At 41.5% G+C, this 22,865-nt stretch overlaps 2 protein-coding genes across 3 annotated transcripts; both read right to left on the bottom strand.

Annotated features, from left to right (window-relative positions):
- Positions 1-20: 20 nt before the first annotated feature.
- Positions 21-12,172, bottom strand: LOC118410956 (SPARC-like). Its single transcript, XM_035812935.1, has 8 exons — positions 11,994-12,172; positions 4,099-4,180; positions 3,596-3,725; positions 2,875-3,056; positions 2,119-2,271; positions 1,707-1,897; positions 825-973; positions 21-493 (listed from the first exon to the last, which is right to left on the bottom strand). Exons 2-8 carry the CDS (start codon positions 4,153-4,155, stop codon positions 465-467), a joined length of 891 nt encoding a protein of 296 aa, XP_035668828.1. The 5' UTR covers positions 4,156-4,180; positions 11,994-12,172; the 3' UTR covers positions 21-464.
- Positions 12,173-14,872: 2,700 nt separating this feature from the next.
- Positions 14,873-22,729, bottom strand: LOC118410957 (glutamine amidotransferase-like class 1 domain-containing protein 1). Of its 2 annotated transcripts, none has more exons than XM_035812937.1 (8): positions 22,549-22,729; positions 22,010-22,086; positions 21,607-21,712; positions 17,536-17,643; positions 16,785-16,882; positions 16,450-16,543; positions 15,721-15,832; positions 14,873-15,608 (listed from the first exon to the last, which is right to left on the bottom strand). In XM_035812937.1, the coding sequence occupies exons 1-8, from the start codon at positions 22,598-22,600 to the stop codon at positions 15,602-15,604; spliced, it is 654 nt and encodes a 217-aa protein (XP_035668830.1). In that variant the 5' UTR covers positions 22,601-22,729; the 3' UTR covers positions 14,873-15,601. The 2 variants fall into 2 exon arrangements, with proteins under 2 accessions (XP_035668830.1, XP_035668829.1); XM_035812936.1 differs by having other exon boundaries at positions 14,873-15,574; positions 22,549-22,728.
- Between the last annotated feature and the right edge of the window lie 136 nt (positions 22,730-22,865).

The raw sequence follows: 22,865 nt of genomic DNA, 5'->3' as shown, positions 1-22,865 counted from the left end.
AGAAAGTACAGACAAAAATGTTAAAATTGACTTTGCTCAAATTTATTAAAAACAGAGAGTAAAGAGAAAGAGACTGGTTGTCAGGAATAAGTACATGCAGTTATATCATCTGAAGAGAAACCCAGAGCTTACCCCCAAGCACAAGATAATAATAATGCCATTGATAAACATGTACTGCTTACATCAGCGCACATGGCATGGACATTATATTCTTTCACATGGTTACCAAGTTGTGGCAGGCTATCATATATATCATTTACAGCTTTCAAGCATTATTTGCTGTTATTACACATTGTTTAACATGGAAAAATAGAGGAGAAAATACATTACTAAGTCTAGAACTTTGCTACTAAAAGTATACATCTACATGAAGTCATACATTTCAGTTTTGGATTGTTACAAAGACCAGTAGCACCAAATTTATTCCCTTGTTATCAATTGTACAGTAACTGCTCTGGACATATTTAGTCGATCAGGTACTGCTTGATGTCCTCTGAAATAGACATGAGAGAATGATAATTAACATTGTACACATGCAGCTTGTTCTTGTTTGATGTACCAATCTAAACAAATATTTTGTAGCTTGGGGTAGGTGATTGGTAAGTTTATATAGACAATACCAGTAACACCAGTATTTTTAAAATTAAAGCAAGGGTATTTTGTACATTGTCCTTGATTAAAAAGAGAAGAAAACATCATAGATTTGACTTTCTCCGGTTCAAGATTGGTGAGGAAGGAATGCATACCACAGACTTACCCCAAATTGGGGGTGTGTAACAATTTTAATCAAGAAAATACAGCAACTGTTTTTCCTGACATCTCACCTTCCTTCAGTTCCAGACAAGCTCCCCACTCGTACAGGGAGATTCTCTTGTCACCGTCATCGTCACATGTCTTGAAGAAGGTGGTTGTGCAGTGCTCCATGGGGACCAGAGGGGCGCGCAGGGGGGCCAGCTCAGCGTGGGTCAGATACCTGCACAGACACCAACGTTGGTACTAAACTGTGGCATTTGGGACTAGATTCAATTAATGTGCTGTTTAAGAAGTTTATGTAAATGATTCATGAATAGAGAGAACATGGCAACTTCATGTAGCATCATGTTTGTTATGTTTTGCCACTGGGAGGGCAAAAAAGGCAACAAATGGATACCCATTCAGTCATTCACTTGTTCATTCCTTCATTCTCTCTCTTCCATGCATCCACTCCTTTCATCCACTCCCTCCTTCATTTCTGTCACCCCCCATCCGCTCACAACCTTTAGCCTGCCAACCAAACTATTGACAGCTTACCACTATCTGTACAGTGCTAGGAGTATAGCCCGCCCAGTTCATTAGCACATGCCTGGTAAGTTACACCACTCTGGTGCTTACACCTCTGTCACATTTAGCAAAAATCGATCAGACAACGATTCTGCGGCAATTGCCCAAGCCTCGCTTATAATAATAACTTTATTGCACAACAATTGTACAAGGAACAAAGTATGGCTTATATGTGACAGGGACGGTTTTCAGATGAAAAATACGCGCAACCCTCTGTCGATCTTAAAATATAGCCGATCTTCCATCAATATGCCCTAAGATCGTGGATAACATGACAGGGGTATTAGCAAACTGGGCCCAGCAAAATGACCAGAAGAGAATGGTTAACAGGCCAAATATCATCTTATCAAAAAGGCATATACCTAAGATAATCTAAAGGAACAAACCTGTCCTTGGGGTGGATGTCCAGCTTGGAGAACATCCAGTGGATGGGGTAGACGTAGTGAGCGTAGTTCTTGCGGAAGTCACGCAGCAGGATCTCAGCCTCCCAGTCTCCGCCATCGGCACGCTTCTTCAGACGGCGCTCGTCCTCGTAGATCTTCTTGGCATGGAACATCTCCTTGTCTGTCAGCAGTTCCTACAATGGTAAACCATGTGAGAACTTGTATCAATGTAACACTTCTTGTATGTCTCACACTCACTATTTGATTTATCATCTATTGTTCATTTTACAATACAAACACAAACAATGATACTCAGATGCAGAGAAACCCAAACACTAACCCCCACACCACCAAACACACAAGTTTTTGCAATGGAAACAAATGTTACAATGAAAGGGCTTCCTGTTGTTCTTACCAGAGACATGCGCTGGACCAGGACGTTCTTGAGCCAGTCCCTCATACGCAGGGGGAACTCAGCCAGCTCCTCCTCCAGACACTCCTCGATCAGCTTACAGGGGCCATAGTAGTCCAGATGGATCTTCACTCTCTTGCCATCCTCACTGCTCTTCTGCAAGAGTCATACAAACTTGCCTTTACCACCAGAGTTACTGACTTTGACATGCTCAGTTGTTTTTACATATTACGTAATATACATAGCTCTAAAGGTACATGTATTGCTTTGTTTTACCGGTTCATTCTAGTGACACTGAAGAAAAGTGATCAATGTCACTCCAAATGCCCATGGATTGAGCATGGGTTGGATGATGAAGAGATGGGTTGCACATGGGAGGGCGTGCAACGGCTAGCAGTGGACAAAGCAGCATGGCGAACAATGACGGCCCGCCTCAGTGACCAGAACTGACATGCGGTGAAGATGATGATGATGATGAAATGCCCAGAAGTACAGAAGTAATCTCCATGTCTTCTCCAGTTGTAGACATGGCTTTGCTTTAAAATATTGTTAACTTGGATGTCTAAGTACTCTAACCTTCATTAACTGTCATTCTAAGGTAACAATAATAGTCTTTTCAATTATTAATGTCATGTCATGAATCTCAGACTTGTTAGACAGGGTGGAATTTTGTCAGTACTAAAAGCAAATTTCCACCCCAGGATGTAGGGAGACAGCCCTGGACCAAGGTCTAATATGGAAGATGTCTGGAACTCTTACCAGGTCACATTTCTGCTTGAAGAGGTGGCACTCGGAGATGTAAGTCTTGTTGGCAGTTGAGCAGACAGACAGGCCAGGGTCCTCTGGCTCGGGGCACTTCTTGGCGCAGACACAGATGGGCTTCAGGTTCTCATCAAGGTCACACACCTCCCCGCGCTTGCACTTCTTGTCGAAACAGGGATCTACATCAATACAGTCTACCATCAGCAAATACATCTTTCACACAACAAACATAATCTTTGGTTAGAAGACTGGTTTATAAAACAAAATTCATTTTCAAAACACAGTCTTTGGCTTAGTATTTTTCTTTCTTCATCTGATGACACTGGAGAGATGATTCATCACGATAAAACATGTTTGAGCAATCAAAGATATCTTGATACATGATTCTTGTTTTGTTTACCCCAAAACGGTTATACTTACCCCAATGTTCTGACAACCATACAGCTGCCCTTGTGTTGGAACATGGGGCTGTCCCCTGTAAACCATGGCCAGGAGTGCCCTAGACCTTCAGATGTCAGATGCTTCTGACCTTCCCCAACTCTGGCCATGGTTTATCAGACCAACTTGGCCCAACATCCTGGTCAACTCCGCTCTAACCCTATAGCTAACAAAATCACATGCTGAATTTGCCAGGGAAAAGGGCCATGTTGACTGGGCTGGGTTGGTTAAGGTTCGAATCGTCCAGATGCCCTAGACCTCCACTTATGTATGGCCTTACGTTTTTCAATAATCCCTTCTTCCTCATCCTCTTCCTCAGACTCCTCTGCCTCTTCCACCTCCTCATCCTTTCCTAGTGCCTCCAGGATATCATCTGCCTCATCCATCTGCTCTTCAGTTGGCTCATCCTCCTGTCATAAAACAACATGGGACAGTCTTTTCAGCTAATGCCAACTCTGGAAAGTCTATGCTGCTGAAATCTCAAATCACTTGCTAGGAATATGTTCTGGTTGGGCTCCCATTTATCAATCATGAGTTTCAAGTCAATTCATTGATCCGAAGGGATATAATTGAAGTTGGCAAATATCTTGTTTTTAAATGCTCCATCCCACAAAATGTCAGCCATAATTCAATAGGCTCTAAATCTACCACCACAAACATGTTCAAGGAGATGCAAACAAAATGTAGACTACAGATAACATTGATTTGCACATGTAGAGCAATTTCAAGAAGATCTAAAAAATGTAAATGTACTTGGTTGAGCTTTTCTAAGATCCCACTCACCTGAGCCAAAGCTCCTGCAACCAGGACACCCAAAAGAAGTACTGCCCAGAACTTCATTGTGCTGATCAGTTTGGCACCTTAACTGAAAACAACAACACAATGCCATGTTTAGAATACTTATCACATTGCTGGCCTTTTCTGGCAACATCCTGTTTAACACAAGGGACCTATTCTCAAGATGCTTATTATATCACAGCACTAAATAAATCAGGGACAGGGATACATTTAGGCAAATACTTTGCAGAGACATCTGTACTTTATTATATGCCAAGATGACAAATAAAGAATCTGGTGCCACCCTACAAAGAAAGGAAGGAGACTGGAACTTCTCTGGAAGTAAAAAAAGGAAACTTCTCAGTATGACAAAACCACAGACTTCCATATCAATACCTACACTTTGACATATCGTTGCCTCTGGATAAATTCTGCTACATAAAATGAGAAGATGCTGGACTGATATCATTAGGATGTTGGATGGCCTGGTTTGGATACCAAGCTAGATAGGCCAAGATGACTGCTGAGTTTGTAAAGGGTCGAATCTCATCACAGATGGGTACACCAGCACAATATCCTCTGTACCAATACCCTACACCGATGAAAGCCTACATTGTTTTGTAGTGTACATGTAACTTTTCACAATCTATGGCAGTCTACACAATAGTTACTTCTACTACAGTGTTCATAATCAACTGTGTCCATTGCCAGAAGTTGAATGAAGGCCGTTTCCTGCAGGAAGCATGAAAGATGATGGAGCAATCTGGAAGATGCTCATGAAGGAAGATGACCTTTTGCAAACCCAATACTAAAAAAGGGTAATTAAATAAAGTTTATTCAAGAGGGTTAATAGAGCTGTAATTACTATATACCTTACAATAGGTAATGCATATCTGACTTTGGTTGGGGTTTTGGGGAGTGCGTGCAATCTCAATGAAGTTATCATTCAAGAATTTACACAGCACCATTATCTTTAACCTAACAATTAGAAAGAAAATGGGTGCAAGGAAAAGTTAATTCATTGCCAAATTGGTAATCTTCACTTTCCAGTACTCAGTCATCTGGTCCTGACAGCTAGCTGTTGACATGGTTAGCTCACATGTGATCCATCACCACTGACAAACCTGTGTGTGACTTGGCAGGTACAACAGACATTACCTCACTGTCTAGGCAGGGTCTACCTCAACATTCAGGGGACCTTCTGGGTCAGGTGCAGAGAAATAAATACAAACCAAATGTGTCTAAAAGGAGGTTAAGGGAGATTGCCACTCTGGACTATTTTTTCAGCAAGATGTGGGACAATTCTACTCTCCAAGCAGAGGTTCCACTATAGGTGATTTTTTTACATGGTTTCAAGCGTTTTTGTCGGTCTTTCTATTTTGTCCCATTTGGCAGAAGGACATGAAGAATAAAACCTGCATCACATCTTGGTCAACTTAGTGCAAAAACCTAGTGCAAAAACCTACCTAACCCTAAATGTAGGTTCGAACATAGATCTACCTCTAGCCAGCCTTGTAAATCTTTCACTTTTGAACTGTAGTATAACTGGCTGCTATCTTGTGTACAGAAGTGGATCCAGCTGTCGTGAGCCATCATTCAGTCTCCAGGCTCTTCAGGAAGGCTTTGAAACTTCCTGCCTTGCTGAGCCCTCTGCTGATAAAAGATGGACCTTGTGACCATATGGCCAAAATCCTGCTGAGATGTCGGACATGTGTGCACACAGCCAGCAATATTTTGCTTCAGGATTGATACGAAAAAATAAGCATCCCAATACATCCGAGAATGGTGGAAAACAGTAATTTTTCTTATGGTGTGAATGTCCTTAACAGTATCAAAATGGTGAATGAATACAACCAAAATGAAGGTGGTTGTTGCCTGGTATGTAAAAACATTATAGTCTGGATGCCAGACAGTTTCCTGGGGCTATAAGGGCTGAGCTTCTCCACTCCAGGGCTAACATGGCACCAAGAAAATTTCAGTTAGATCCTGGAAACAGCCTGGCATCCAGCTTCTTCCTTTGACAGTCCTATGTCACGAGAACATCTGCACATTTTTGGATGTCTGACTTTTGTTGTGGCTCCTAACAGTCTGGTATCTAGGCTACCCAGACATACATGAACAATACATTGCAAGGGCCATCACAACCTGGATGCCCTAACACATGCCAACTCTTCAGTTCTGGGACCAAGGTGTCACCAAAGAAATTCTATAACACTTTAACAGGTCCCCCTTTAGACCCTGAGTGATAGGGTATTATTGATACAGTCAAACCTGCCCAAGACGACCAACCGGGGGACCGGAAAAAAGCGGTCGATTTGGACAGGTGGTCGCTAAGAAGAGTATCGACTCAAAACATGCCCAATGCAAAGTATAAATGGTTTCCGTTGTGTTTAATGGCAAATAGCAAGCACACTGCACGCACGCAAAGAAGCGAGGTATTTAACGTAAAATACACCACACACACTGTAAACGCCATCTTTATTATAAACTAACATCGTAAAGGTAGTCAAAATCCGACACAAACTGGCCGATTTCGGCACAAAATCGCGCTAGTTATCATAAAAAATCGATGAAAACCTCAATTTTGAAAATAATGCGGTCCTTATGGGTCCCAATTTGGACCGGTCGCGGTCGCGTTGGCCAGGTGGTCGTTGAGAAAAGGTCGCTTAATGCTTATGTAAATGGCGAAAAAAATCGGGACCGAGAAAAAGCGGTCGAAATGGCCAGGTGGTCGCTGAGAAGAGGTGGTCGCTCAGGCAGGTTTGACTGTAATTGAGATCAGGCTGGGTCTGGCACCCAGACTAGGGCTATTGATCCTATGGGATGAAAGGAAGATCAGCAGAATCAGCAGCTATAATAGGGTTGGATGCAAGGCCTAAGTGCTCATTAAATTTAAAACCAAAACCAAAAGAAGTGTGTGTTGGCTGTCATGTTGCAAAATTAGGCCCTATTCATGCAGAAAATTTAACGGTTCTATTCGTTTTGCAAGCTGAAATGGATAAATTTGTCATCATGAACGCTCCGTTTCTGATACTAAAACAGATTTTTAAAAACTTCCTAGCAAGGTGGATCTGAAACGGTTTCTAGTAATATCTGTAATTGTGCATTGTGATCATGAAATGAATGCAAAAGTGTCGTGGCTTCGGATTACATCCAAGCATCTGCATTCATAGTTGTTGGTGTCACAGGGAAAATTATAGTTTTAAACCTGTCAGTTGGGTATTTGGGCTGTGTTTTTAATCCGTAAAATTCCGTTTTTATATATCAGAGTGCCTCCTGGTCAAACATGGACCCAACAGTCCTGATATCGGAGGGGGATGTGTCCGGACAGGAGATCCAGAGGAAACGTAGCATATATCGGGAGCAAAATGTTTGCAGAGGCATACACAAGGCTATGAAGGAATGTGGCTTCAGCAAGACATTGGTTCAGTTCCTATCGAAGGCCAATGATCTGACACAGAAGCAAAAGATTGTGCAGAATCACAACAAACCTCAGCGGATCAGAGGTCATATTGCCATGCACTACCATGCCTTTTCAAGGAACTGAAACGGTTTATTGCCCATGGGTGCAAGTTTTCATTGTGATTCGTGAACACGAAATGCAAACCATTTGACAATTTGCATCATTAAAGGTAAGCCTTCAGAGTACTGTTTATCAGGTTCACAATGAGAGGTTGCTGTGATCTGAAAATAGCCTGAGTACCATCCTCCGTAGTGACCGCTGGCTCAAAACTTTCGCTTGTCGTGGTTAGCAAGCAAAACTATTGAGTCAGCGGTCACAATGGAGGATGGTAATCAGAGAAAACTGAAACCCATAAACCCATAACTTAAAACCGGAAACTCTCTTGAGTGCACCTTTTTCCCTCACAGAAGAAAAACCTTTTTTTCCAGTACTGCACATTAACAAGTGACGACTTCATAATGAGAGGTAATTGAAAAAATAAAACCAACTCTCATAATTGTTTCAAAGTCGCACTCTTTTCCTGAGAATTAAACCCTTATTGTACATAAGAAAGTACAAGAAAGTGGTTCCATGTTGCACATATTGAAGCCAGACTGTCGCAGCACACATGCTTGAAGAGTTTCACCTTCTGAACTGGAGGTCTGTCCCTCTTCCTACTTAAACAGTGCTGCCAACTTCCTATGCTTGGAATTTCAAGTCTGGCCACGAAAAATACATGTCACCCAACAGACAGAACTCTATACAGCCCAGAAGGAGAACAGCCTGAACAGGCCAGAAGTACTTAATCCAAAATAATCCAAACTTAAAATTCTCTTAATAAATAATTTCAAAATTTAGTGTAGGGTAATTTTAGGATTCTCTTGACAGTAATTACAGGATTAACTCTATCATTATCAAGGGCTTATTTAAAAGCTCAGTCGCAGACTACCCGAGTTTGAAAAGGAACAAGCCTGGATGCCAGACTGTTTCCAGGGCCCATACAGCCCAACTCCTATAGGCTACAGGGCCAACGCAAGCCCAAGAAAGTCTACAGCAGGCCCCCCTGATAAAAATGATTGAGATTGGCCTGGGGTCTGTGATCCAGGCTACACAAGCCTGGATGCCAGCTGTTTCCCTGGCCTGGAAAGCCAGAGAACAGACACCCCAGGAGTGTGGGCCATAGTATCTCTGGGAGAGAGCCATCATTTTCACCCAGACAAAGAGATCAGTATCACCTTGTGCTGGGTACGGCTTCCAGGCTACATGTACTTAGTAACTTTTTGTCTCCAACAATTTCAATTTTCAGTTTACACCATGGAAAATAATTTCTTCGGATGACACCCTTGAAGGAAGAAGACTCTAGATCAACAAGCTACAGTCACACTTCTGCTTGGACAGCTCAACTGTAAACTTAAAGTTCCAGTTTTTCCTCCATAATACATTTGTGCTGTGATTATGGGATGGGGTTTTGTGCGCGTGAAAAATGTGCGCGTGAAAACTTGCGCGTGAAAAATCTGCGCGTGACAATATGCAAATTAGCTGATTCCCAAGGGATTCAAAAAATATTTGCAGTTTTAAACTTAAAAAGCTGAAACAAGATGGCACAGAATGGAATTGAGTATTGTATTGTTGCATTCTAGGGTACAAAATGTCGATCTGATTGATTTTCAAGTGATTTTCAAATTTTAAGTTTTCACGCGCAAAAAAGTTTGAAATCTGCGCGTGAAACAATCTGCTTAAAAAAAGATGAAATGAAGCTTCTAGAATGGAGAAAATCCTCAAATTGTAACATTTTACAATATAAAACCTCATACACACACGTACAAGTAATTTTTCCATGTATTTCTGTGATATTAATGGGATTTTGGATTGTTCAAAATATGCAAATGAATCTATTCCCAAGAGATCTAAAAATCAGGATTTTTTCAAACCAAAAATTCTGGTTACATATGGGAAATTATATCATAGGATCAAATTTTTCTGCCTCAGAATTCCTTGCTGCACATTTTCTGACATATTTCAGGAACTTTATTTTTTCACGCGCAAATTTTTCACGCGCACGCGCAAATTCTCCACGCGCAGAAAACCCGTTCCCTGATTTTTCATCCAGCTTCAGCATTTCAAGGAAGAACAATTAAAATTCTTTTAGATCTGTCAGATGTTTTAGATTAAGGTCTCCCCAACACATCAAAGGGAAAAGTCTAATTAATCTTAATTAATCACACATTGTTAAAGTGATGGAGTAAGCAAATCCTTTTAATGATAACTGTACAGTGACTGAAGCCTCTCCACCACAATACATGTACCATGATCATGATGACACTGCTAGGGCAAAATTCTAAATTAGGCCTGCAGTTGTTTTAGAGATCCCTTCCAACATTGCTTTCATCCTATGAGCCAAAACCTCTTCCAGAAGAGATGCACCATCAGGACAGAAGTTTCAGCCTGGCATCCAAAACGTGGAATTGATGATGTGATCTTAGTTGATACAACTATATAGACACTTGTTACATGTTTGATTGTTTTCTAATGTTTGTTGACTCTTACCTGAATTACACAATTGCCAATTAAGGATGTCATAAAATGTATATCTATATGTACATCATTGTACTTGGAAGAGGGGGGCATAATATTGGCAGAATACGTACCGTATGGTACTGTAAATTCATTAAGTTAGCAGCACTTCAATTTATGCCAATTTTTGTGAATATCAAGACTTTGCAGTATCACAGTTTAAACAATAGCAGCAACACAATGGGAGAAAGAACACATGTTTGCAAATTGCAGTGTGAAGAAAGAATTAAAAAGAAAACACTGTGAAAATTTACAAATTCAGAGTAAGCAGACCTACCAACTGCTGGACTACTACTCTGCAAGAGACACCAGAAGTCTTAGCCTGGTTACCAAACCCCAGCCCGATCTCAAGTATATATCTTGAGGTTGGGGTATGGAATCCAGGCTACAGAAGTCTTGGCCTGGATAAATACTAGTAATAGCTTTGTTTGAATTCTTAATTTGGACCACATGCCTTGGAACCATGCAGTTTTCTTGGAAACCAGAAGAAGTGTCTCCAACAATAGAAAGTCATATCCATCAACCTTTATCTGGTGTAAAGCAGAGCTGTCTCTGGATTTAATTTTCTCTGCCCCATTTAGTTTTATATTCATTTTTTATTATCTATATTTTGTTTTTTTATTCTCATTCATAAATCGGTACAAAAATATATTTGCATGAATCCTATGTCATGGTATTCAGAACAGAACTTACAGGCCTGCCAATATAATTTTAGAAGACATAGTTTTTGAAAGTGTAAAACTTCAAGGTGGACATCTGGTTTATTTCCCATAAACATCCCACCTACAGCATCCTTGACTTTGAACCCATGACTTTGAACCCCATTGATCAGGCTAGAGACAACTAAGTGCAAGACAGGCTCACTAGCTTGCTAGGTGTCAATGACCTGGACCTTTCTCAACTAGTACAGACTGCAGAGCACAGAACAGTCCCAGATGGAAAACTGTCAAACTCAAAGCTTTTTACCAATGCAAGAGTATGTAAGTGGCAAGCACATTGTAAAGGGAATAAGCCAAGCCCCCATGAATGATACATATTTTAGCAGCCATTTACTAAAAGTCTAGTACTGTATTAGGGGTCAGGAAGGAAGACGGTCTTGAAGAAGGGCCAGTGCCAGGGGTTCAGGAAGTAAGAAGTCTGGGAGTTGTTCCAGACAGTTGTCCCAGCATCAAACAAGCACATGCCCCTTGCTGCTGGCCCCATGGGGAAAAATGTGGAGGAACAAAAGTTGTCTCTCAACCAACAGTGAAAGGAGAATTGTGTATAACTGTGAAAAACAGTGGCTCCCTCCTAGTGAACCAACCATGTGTGACACAGCAGCCTTTACTGACTGCATAGTTACTCAAGGCAAAACTGAGGATTCTTAGGTTTTGGAAGAATGCCAACTGCCAACCAACCAAACCATGGTGGTCACAACTTTGGTTTTCAAGTCAAAAGGAGACCACTTCACTTCAGTTTAGAGATTTAGGGAAAAACAGAATCACCAAAAAGGAAAAATTCAAGAAAATGGCATTGAGTATAGACCTGAAAAATTATTGTTTGCACTTGATTTCACACAACCCCTATCATGTTTTGAAATACAGTGCATCACTTTTGCTTTCTAAACATTTATACCTGTATGTTATGTATACAAACTAGTATGGCCAACATAACAGTTGTAATGCTACCCTATGGCTCTGAGCTTTCAAACATGTATCTTCACATACACCAACATGAAATAAATGAAGTTGCTGCTTTTCTCTTGCTTTCACGAAGCCTTTGTGAAAATATCATCATACTTTCACTTAAAATGTTCTGCAAAACAAATTCCCATCAACTCTGAGGCAGCAGAAGGATTGGGTGCCTTAAGTACGTTTGGTACTTAAAAAAGAGTATGTGTACTTACCCAAACAACAGTTAGCTTGCCACGTCAACACAGGCCTCCTTCCTCTGGATTGTGTCTTGAGATTCTGACCAGGCTGCCACAGCTTAGTGAAATTCCACTGCTGGTCTTTCTTAATCAAGATCATTCCATCTCCTTATCACTAGGGGTGATCACCATGTCCAAGTTTTTTGTCTCATATCAAAGTCTCTTTTCTATCAATAACTTTAGACCTGATTACAATTTAGTTTATACTATATCTTTTTACACTGTATAAAGGATGATTAGAATTTGTCTGTGCTAAACAAAGGGAAATCTTGAAAATAAACCCCCCTCCTCCAAAGTGATGGGCTTAGTGCCAAGGTGCCAACCCAGCAGGGCAGATCAAATGGCAAGGCCAGCTGGGGCTTATTACTGGCAGAAACCTCAAGGATCTAGAACCATCTTGATAGAGAACAACAGCCATGCTGCCCAGGGCAAACTTGCAAACATCTAACTATTGTTTGTTGCCATGTTTCCTTAGTGGTTTGTAGTGGTTTAAAGTCCTATCAACAGACAATTAGGCATGTCGGTAAATTAGTGAGTAAACTAGGAGATTAGGGAAGGAAAACTGCAAACATCCAAATGACCACAAGGGTTCCTTAATGGGAATTCGGGCTGTCTGAAAAACTAAGTGTACAGTGAGTACTATCTTATAGCCTGGATGCCAGACTGTAGGCCAGACTTGGAAGAACCAATATGCAGGAGGATTACCACAGACTCTTTTGAGTTTGACCCTCTACTATTCAAGCAGAGGTTAGGTTCCGGTTCCGGCTATTTTTTGACATTTTGTTAAAAGCATTTTTATCAGACTTTCTATTCTGTTTCATAGTTTTTCTTAAGGTGACTGGTAACCATAGAAATGTACATTCCTGCCACAGGACAAGAAAGCAATTACTAGAAACTACAAAGGTGCAATTTTCTCCCAGTCAGCTGTTCTATTATGACCTCCTGCTGCCTTGCATGCCTTTTAATTAATGGTTCCCAAAGATATATGTGGTCCATGAATTTCTGGGCCTTTTATCAAGATGTCTGTGGGACAACTGGAGTGATCTTCAGGGAATTGTTCTCAAAATATCTTTATTCAGAGTCAGAGGATTATAAGGTTGAAAAACAAGAGACTTCTTCAGATCAGAGGTCTTATAACTTATGACTAATATATATAATGACTTCCTTCCTATATACAAAATGGAACAGATCTTCTGTGAACGTATACATCAGGGTGACTCTTTGCACATAATGCATGGATCATTCTTTCCACTTCTCTGTAACAGCCAAAGGAGTTAAATCCACAAGGTTGCATCTTTGTCATAAAAAGTTACAAAGGCACCAGAGGCTGGCATAGCCTGACTATAAATCGCACTCCTAGCGGCCAGCCCTACAGTTCCCCAGCCAGTAGCCTGACTAAAATCGCGCCCCTAGCGGCCGACCCTACGATTGCCAGTTAACTCCAGCCAGCCAGAGCTTGTGTAAACACAGGCTACCCAGCCAGCTGATGCCACCATCATCATCCAATAGACACTCTAGGCAATAGATTAATCCTGAATGTCCATAACAACTAGCAGTTTAATTATGCTATTTTTGGTTTGACCAATGATGAGTGGGCCTGCAAGTCCATCAAATTTTTTTTTTTCATTTCTATTATCACATTAGGCCCTGGCTGGTTCCCATAATTCTTGTCCTCATCATTCATGCAAATAATGGTTATTTTTCTTGAATTATACAGCGTAATATTAATATTCATCACCTACACCATAATAATAAAGTTTTTAGTATTCTAGCAACCATATTCAAACCTAATACACATAATCTATGTCTGGTAGTGTCCTGAAACGTAAAGAAGGGGCGAGTAGAACAGAAAGAAATGATATATACAAATACTGACCGACCTGGGAATCGAACCCGGGCCCTCAGATCACAACACTAGCAGCCTAACTGATCAAGCTAAAAGCCTGACAGGCATTTGGCATGGTCAGTTAGCGCTACTTGAACCCCCACTGTTACACTGACAATTAATAACTAAGCATTTTCTCATTAGATATGCAAATTAAGAATGTTCCTACCATTTTGAACAAAGACATCATGTTTTCACAGATTTTTGGCCTCCTGGCCACTTCCTCTATAACTGCAGGTTTATATATTACTCTGAAAACATGATATTGTCATGATTTGTCTGTCTAAGAAGCATATTATCATAACATATATAGGTAAAACAAACGGATTATAGCTTTCAGTGGGGGACATGTAGTGTGAGCACAAAGTAATTTTCTGACCTCAGACATTGCCATATCTGTCTAGTGGTTAGGATTTGGCGCTCTCACCGCCAAGGCCCGGGTTCGATTCCCGGTGTGGGAACCATTGTAGAAATTCAGAGGGGCGAGTAAGAACAGAAAGAAACAACACCCCGACTCCCGGGATTCGAACCCGCGCCGAACCCGGGCAGCCGGATCACAAATCCAACGTGCTAACCACAACACCAAAAGCTCAAGAGCTGTTGGCGTGGTCAGTTTGGCAGCGCTAGAACCCCACTGTTACATATCAAAAACACATGTAGACAGACAGACAAGCAGACAGTCAGAGACAATGACATAATGTCTGCTATAGTACAGCCTACAGGGTTGGACAAGTTTTTTTTTTTATATTCTCTTGCCATATAGGGCAAGTACAAGTACAAAAAATCTACCAGACCCAACAGACTTTTTTATTAAGGCTAATATCCACCCACAGCTACACATGAAAAAATGGAATTAGAAAAAAAAATTGAAAAATTGGAACTTCACTAGTTTTGGGCAATGCAGCATTATGTACTTGTCAAACCCTGTAGCATCTACAATGGCAGGACATAAAACGCTAACAGACACAAATTTAGCCACAAGAAATTTTAATATCCTTCATGTAGGTTAGATATTGCAGAGAGGTTTCAACCTCCTTGGATATTGCTATGGCATATAGAAGAGTTAATAGAAAAAGGTCCTGTGACCTATGGTCAAACACAAGGCTAGGTGCAAATTGCAATGTTCAGCTTTTCTCTTTTTTTACCATGTGAGTGAACGAATTATGTGTAGGAATGTCATCCAACTACAGTATTGCAACAATTTGATAATAACGTTTGGTTATAACATTAGTTCCACAACATGAATAATTTCAAATTAAGTCACAAATTAAGTACATTGAAAAGTACACTCAGGTTTTATCACCAGCCTATGACGTACAATGTTTATGGAATAGGAGACCGACCTTACTCTATGCCTGCCCACTCATGTTATTTATTGTTTTTAATACATCCCTATACTCTCTTGTTTGCAGCTCCCCCCTCCCCCTAGCATCTTGGTTATTCCAGGAGCACTTTAGTCACCATCCACACTTTTGAGGGTTTTTTTTTTTTTTTTTTTTTTTTCTGCAGAGAAACTCCTGGAGTTGGGCTAAATCTGGACAAGTCTAAGATCATGGCAATCTTGCAGTTTTTGGCTTTGATGATGAGTGGAAGATAGTCAGCCTGATGTACAGTCTTGGCAATGTTATGTTGTCGTCTCTGTCATCAGCTTGGCAGATTCTGTTTGCCTTGCCTGTTAACGACATTACCTAATTAGAGGTCAAAAACTGAAAAGAGAACGGTTTAGACATGGAGGGGGGATGCTACATTTTGATACATATTACAATGCATTAATTAAAATCATGATTTTATAGGTTATGATCCCAGAAGTGGTCTTACCTAGCATTGCACAAGAGGATGAGATTTTGCACAGCGACCACTGTTGACTCTTCATTCTGTCCTGTGATCAGGTTCTGATCCACCACAACATGGACATGGTCTGCCTTACTGGCTGTAGAACAATAATAGACAGGACAATCACTCAAATTTGTTGATATGAATAAAATGTTGACATTATCTCAAAAAAGTATCACTGAAGTTTCACTATTGACTGCACATAACTTAGTTTTTGTGACTGCAAATAAACATTTGCTAGAGCCTAAGTCACATGTCATGAAACATGAACATGAACTTGTAATCCCTTAATTTGCATTGAGAAAAAGCATTGTGTAGGATTTCCTCATGTACATGTTTAAGTATACAAGTCGTACCAGCTTTGACTGTATTAAGGGTACATAAATGCAACCCAATGTTTTTCTTTCTTTCTCATATGAATCCATCATATGAAGGGAGTAACATCAACTCTCATACTTCTACTGGCAATGATACAACCACATGAAAAAACAACAACATCAATGTAAAGCTATGTTAAGAAATGTGCTTGTGCAGTATCAGTAATCCTCAGGAATATACGCTTAAGATATTTAGGTGTTCAAAATAATCTTGAGAGGGCCTCTATAACAATGCTTTTTGATTTGGTACATGTATTATGGCACCTGGTGGAAGTATGAAAATTGACAAAAAACAAATCAAATGAGTACTGTCAACAAGATAAAATATGGGACTTACCGCTGTACACTGCACCATTATCCTTGATGAAATCCTCTATGATTAGTGGCAAGTTGGCAAAGGACGGACTCTTTGCTAAACTTAACACTGACGGCTGAAGATATAAAGAAGGAAGGAGTCAAAAGAAAGACAGTGATCTCCAACCGTGCTGTCTAATAGGTAGGAGTGTACAACATAATGACTACCTGTACAACCCAAAAAGTATATTGTACATGTAACTGGTTGAAATATTCTTTTTACCAGATTTGTCTGAGAAAAGATTGTGTAGGTAGCAAGAGTCTAGAAACAGAATACACTACATTTAACTACAATTACACAAGAGATGTGCAACCTACCCCAGTTAAACTGTAACTTGAAAAGGTCCATGTTAGCCTGTCATCTTTCATAGCGCCACAGAGACCTGCCACCCCCAGTCCTACTGCACAAACTGGCTCTGAAAACAAATGTAAAAATGTAATTTAGTGACAGTTAATGGCCAAGGGATACGTCAGGAGCAACTCAAGAGGCACAGTTGGCAACTCTAACAGAGGAGTCAATAGAACTGACTGGAGGGGGGGGGGGGGATTATATGATCCCTAACTACAACTGACCACATTAGAATAGCAAGTGGTAGCAAGTGGTGCTGCAACAGGCAGTGCCATAAAATGTTAAAGTAGCCTGAGTACCATCCTCCGTAGCGACCGCTGGCTCAATCCTTTCGTTTGCTAACCATGGTTTACAGCAAGCGAAAGGATTGAGCCAGCAGTCACTATGGAGGGTAGTACCCAAACTAATGTTAAAGACAGAAGATGCAACTGGAAGTTCTGTTGTAGCACTAAAGAAGTCTGCCATGGGGTCTCTTGTCAATCTTGACCTTGTCTTCCCAAGGCAACATACCAAATATCAAAATAATCAATTCAGAGGTTATGCTGACCAGAAATGACAAGGACCACATACATATACAGACATACATGCACAGGCTCACCAAAAACAATACCTAGAATTCCATGGAGGTAAAAATGTAATTTAAAAACAGACGTAAAATCTATGTGAAAGTACCATATAGGTAGGTACTGTATACAGCTTACAGTTGTGGATATCACTTACTCCTCTCTGCAACTGCTTGGTTGAGAATAGTTGCCACATCTGCATCCTTTGCCAGGTCGTACAGGGCACCAGGTGCAGGAGGTATCAGCACACAGGCATAGCGGGAAACTACAGTGTACAGGTATAAATGTAGCAAAAAATTAGACGTAGTCAGGTTTCTAATAAGTATATCAAGAATGGGTCACATTTGAGCTGATAGTGTTCAATACTTAGACAGGCCATGTTTGTATGAATAATGACCAGTACCATGTGTGGATGGTGTTCATTACCAAGGACAGATCACGTTTGTGTCGATTGTGTTCAGTACCAAGGACAGGCCATGTTTGTGTGGATTGTGTTCAGTACCATGTGTGACTGGTGCACACTACAATGGACAACTCATGTTTGTGTGGACAGTATTCAGTACCAAGGACAGGCCATGTTTGTGTGGACAGTGTTCAGTACCATGTGTGACTGGTGCACACTACAATGGACAACTCATGTTTGTGTGGACAGTATTCAGTACCAAGGACAGGCCATGTTTGTGTGGACAGTGTTCAGTACCATGTGTGACTGGTGCACACTACAATGGACAACTCATGTTTGTGTGGACAGTATTCAGTACCATGGATAGGCCATATTTGTGTGGTTGACGTTCATTCCAGAGACAGGTCATGTATGTGAGAATGGTGTTCAGTCTAGACATAAGCACTATATGCATGGATGGTGTTCAGTACCAGGAACAGGTTATGTATGTGTGGATGGTGTTCATTACCAGGGACAGGCCATTGTAGGGAGAGGTCATGTTTGTGTGTATCATGTTTAGTACAAGGGATAGGTCAAGTAGGTGTGATTGTGTTCAATACCAGGGAAAGATTATGTTTGCGTGGATGGTTTTCAGTAGCTGGGACAGGTCATGCATATGTGGATAGTTTTCAGTACCTGGGGCAGGTCATACATGTGTGGATTGTATTCAGTACCAAGAACAGGTCATGTTTGTATGGGATGGTTTGCAGTGCCAGGCACAAGTTATACTTGTGTGGATTGACCTTGTTGGTAAAAGATCTTGTTGTTGCTTAGAAACAAAATCATATTCTACATACTTTTTACCTTCTTGACACCTTATGCAGGCTGACTTGCTCAACAGCTTTAATCTAAAGGAAATTGACTGGGAAGGGAGGACTGCAGTTGATGGCGCACACCCCCATTGCCAGCATTTCCTGGATTGTCTTGATGACAATTTTCTAACCCAGCATGTTGAAGAACCCACCCGACACAGGGTCAACCAGACCCCATCCGTACTTGACTTAATCATCACAAATGAACAGCATACAGTTGGGGAACTGCAGTACCTGCCAGGGCTGGGGAAAGGTGACCACTGCTGTCTGAACTTCGTCATAAACTGCAGTAGGGAGAAACCTCCTAGACCGGAGGCAAGGCGTAATTATAACAAGGGCAATTACCAGAAGGCCAAAGAGGACCTGGGTGGGATTGACTGGGATACTGAGATAAGTCACATGGAGGTCTCTCAGGCATGGACAAGGTTCTGCGAACTACTCAATAAGGTGGTGGATGAGTGTATCCCATTGACTAGAGGAGTCCAAAGACCTAATAAGCTTTACTTGAACAAGCAAGCAATGGAAGTAAAAAACAAGAAAAGGAAGATGTGGTCAAAATGGAAAAGCTCTGGTAGTCTTGCAGACTTCAGAAGGTATGCAGCTGTAAGAAACTCACTTAGAAGTCTAACACGACAGCTGTGCAGTGAATACGAGCACAGGCTGGTGAGGGATCTTAAGGACAATCCCAAAAACTTCTGGAGGTACACGAAGTCCCGTCTCAGTACAAGGCCCAAAATAGGTAGTCTGGTCAAACCAGATGGTTCAATGGCACTGACAGACTTAGACAAAGCGGAGGTCCTAAACAACTTCTTTGCTAGTGTATTCACGGACGAGAACACATCTAGCATACCCAGAGCTAACGCCAAAACAGTGACTTCAGTTCTTGACAATTTCGAGATAAGTAGGGAAACTGTAGAAAGGAAGTTATCAGAACTCAACCCAACAAAGTCAGCTGGACCAGACGGTCTTCACTCAAGACTTCTGAAGGAACTCGCAAGTGAGCTGTCGTACCCAGTATCAGTTATTTTCAAGAAGTCGCTGGAGGCGGGATGCGTACCAGCCGACTGGAAGACAGCACATATAACTCCGATCCACAAGAAGGGTAGCAGACAAGACCCAGGAAACTACAGACCTGTAAGCTTAACCTCCGTGGTTGTCAAGACACTTGAGTCCATCATTAGAGATGTACTCGTCGACCATCTTATGGCAAACGAGTTATTTACAGACGCTCAACATGGGTTCGTACCCAAAAGATCTTGTACCACTCAGCTACTGGTAGTCATGAACGATTGGTCACAGTGTCTAGAGAGGGGGGAACCAGTGGACAGCATCTACTTAGACTTCAAAAAAGCTTTTGATTCAGTTCCCCACAAGAGGTTACTCGTCAAGCTGCACTCATATGGGATAAGGGGCCATACACTTAAGTGGATACAGGACTTTCTCAGCAACAGGAGGCAGAAAGTAGTTATCAATGGAGCGCACTCCTCCTGGCGTAACGTCAAGAGTGGAATCCCGCAGGGAAGTGTTCTGGGTCCTACGTTATTTGTTGTTTTTATAAACGACCTGCCGGAGGTTGTGACCAGTGCAGTGAAGATCTTTGCTGACGATAGCAAAATCTACAGACCGATCCTATGCAAGGAGGATCAGGAAGCGCTTCAGCGTGACCTCCAAGCTGTGGAAAAGTGGTCGGAGGTGTGGCAACTCCCCCTTCACGCTGGGGAATGCAAAGTACTCCACTTGGGAAGAGGCAACCAAAGAGCAGAGTACAGACTGGGTGGGCTAATTCTGGAAGAAACCAAAGTCAAGAAAGACCTCGGGGTGTCTGTCGACGAGCAGTTAAAGTTCCACGTTAACACCACAGTCTCAGCGCAAAAGGCAAACCAAATATTAGGCTGGTAAAAAGAACCTTCAGTAACTTGGATGAAGTAACAGTGCCCCTCCTCTACAAATCGATGGTTCGCCCCCATTTAGAGTATGCGAACGCTGTTTGGGGGCCGCATTCAAAGGTCGACCAGAACACTGTGGAAAAGGTACAACGTAGAGCAACAAGGCTGGTCCCAACACTCAAGTCCTTTCCGTATAGTGTTAGGCTGGAGAGTTTGAAGCTACCATCACTCCACTATAGAAGAGCCAGAGGGGATATGATACAAGTCTTTAAGTTCCTCACGGGAAGGGAGAGGGTTAGAGCACAGAGTTTCTTCACCGAGAGTCAACATCAGTCAACTAGAGGGCATCGCTTCAAACTTACGGTGCCACTGGCAAAGTCCTTGGTACGTCGCCAGTCGTTTGCGGTTCGAGTAGTACAAAATTGGAACTCGCTGCCGGCTGAGGTCGTAGAGGCAGAGTCTGTTAACGCGTTTAAAACGAGGTTGGACTTATGTTGGAGTAAGAAGAGATACCACGATCGTCAGGAGGGTGACTACACAGGCGCAGCCTACTTCACCTAGACATCATCAAGGTATCATCAAGGTAATACCAGGGAAAGATTACGTTTGTGTGGATGGTTTTCAGTAGCTGGGACAGGTCATGCATATGTGGATAGTTTTCAGTACCTGGGGCAGGTCATACATGTGTGGATTGTATTCAGTACCAAGAACAGGTCATGTTTGTATGGGATGGTTTGCAGTGCCAGGCACAAGTTATACTTGTGTGGATTGACCTTGTTGGTAAAAGATCTTGTTGTTGCTTAGAAACAAAATCATATTCTACATACTTTTTACCTTCATGACACCTTATGCAGGCTGACTTGCTCAACAGCTTACGTTGTTGAATAACAAGGTTCTTCATTGACAACCAAGATATTTTAACAACAACAGTCATCCATAGATCCATGTGCCGCCTTCCTCAGGACAATCTGACTGGTTCTATTCAACAAAGCAGCGAGGTGTTGCTGCTAATACATGTAATGCAGTCCCACTGCTCAATTTACGTTAGATAAAGTAAAAATTGGCAGGGGCAAATATGAGTAGCCCACCATCTATGGTATCCAGTCTTGTGGGCGTGGCCACACTCTTGGACCGGAAATCGTTCAGCCAGCGCCGACCGGAATCATCTTGCTGGACAAACTCAATAGCCTTTCCCTACAGGGCATAACATGATGGTGAAAACTTCCTTCTGATATAATATAGCTCTTACAAGATAAATTTTCTAGTTTTCATATCTATTCTTATTTATTCATTTATTGGTTTGGCTGTTCAGCATGTACAGCCAAACTTGCCCAACTTACCTGTGGCAACTACAAAGGGCTAGCCTTGCTGACCGAGACAAGGACAATACAAAATGGAATTTGATATGGACAGTATAATAAAACAGCACCAATATTTTAAGTGCATTTACTTCTATAAAATTCCAAAGTTCATTCATTCATTCATACTCACATTAGGTGTAGCCAGTTGTAGTGTAAAGGCAGAGTTTAGCAGAGTGACTGCCTGGATGAACGGCTGTGTTGACACACCTGCACAAAACATGCAGTTTGCAATTTTAGCAAGAGAAATATGACATTTAGGACATTGCATATTGTTTAAAAACCTGGGGTTTGAGTGCAGCACTTAGCTTAGCCTGGTACCCATAAAGTTGATAAACAAATCTATTGTAGCTGCCTCTTTTGTCCTTTTGCAGAAACAATACAACTTTTAAAAGAGACGTGGCAGCTGCAATACTAGTACTGTATTACTAGGTTTGTTGGTTAAACCCCTTCGCACGATATTTATTTCCAAAGTACAAAGCAAAATCAGCCCCTGCAGTTCCACATAAGCCGCTAGGGGGCCCAAACCTACATCACTTTATAATACTCTCTACTCTACTCTACTCTGACCAATTGAAGACCTATGTCCAACCGGAAGTTCTGACACACTCCATAGACAGCTGTTAATATAACAACATTCCGATGTATCCACACACTACTTTTAGTTCTTACCATCTATAGCAGCACTACAGATGACCAAACAGCATGGCTTGGCACTGGACATGATTGCTGAGACTCACACCCCAGCTATGGAGCGCTTCCGGGTTTTACTTCCGGGTTATCTCTGATCGGATGTCCCATGACCCAGCGACTAATTAGGGATAGTGCAATCATGCTATTTTAGGGTATTTAACGTTAAAGTTAATCTAAAAGCGACTGCATGTTAAGTGATTGACAAAAAACATACTTAGCTATTTATGTTACAAGTTTCAAAGGAAGAAAGATTCCCTTCAAAATTCATAACAGTTAGCGGCCGTTAGCCATTTCAA

The sequence above is a fragment of the Branchiostoma floridae genome, chromosome 3, assembly GCF_000003815.2.
Source record: "Branchiostoma floridae strain S238N-H82 chromosome 3, Bfl_VNyyK, whole genome shotgun sequence".
Classification (NCBI taxonomy): domain Eukaryota; kingdom Metazoa; phylum Chordata; class Leptocardii; order Amphioxiformes; family Branchiostomatidae; genus Branchiostoma; species Branchiostoma floridae.
The sequence above is the reverse complement of the archived record's forward strand: the minus strand, read 5'-3'. Positions and strand labels throughout refer to the sequence as shown.

Bases quoted from the DNA above. Each gene is read 5' to 3' on its own strand.
- LOC118410957 (XM_035812936.1), bottom strand. From the start codon at position 22,600: ATGTCCAGTGCCAAGCCATGCTGTTTGGTCATCTGTAGTGCTGCTATA. The intron at 22,087-22,548 runs GTAAGAACTAAA...TGTTTTGTGCAG, and splicing joins CTGTAGTGCTGCTATAGATG to GTGTGTCAACACAGCCGTTC. The intron at 16,883-17,535 runs GTAAGTGATATC...ATTTGTTTTCAG, and splicing joins CCAAGCAGTTGCAGAGAGGA to AGCCAGTTTGTGCAGTAGGA.
- LOC118410956 (XM_035812935.1), bottom strand. From the start codon at position 4,155: ATGAAGTTCTGGGCAGTACTTCTTTTGGGTGTCCTGGTTGCAGGAGCT. The intron at 3,726-4,098 runs GTGAGTGGGATC...GTTTTATGACAG, and splicing joins TTGCAGGAGCTTTGGCTCAG to GAGGATGAGCCAACTGAAGA. The intron at 974-1,706 runs GTTTGTTCCTTT...GTGTCTGTGCAG, and splicing joins GACATCCACCCCAAGGACAG to GTATCTGACCCACGCTGAGC.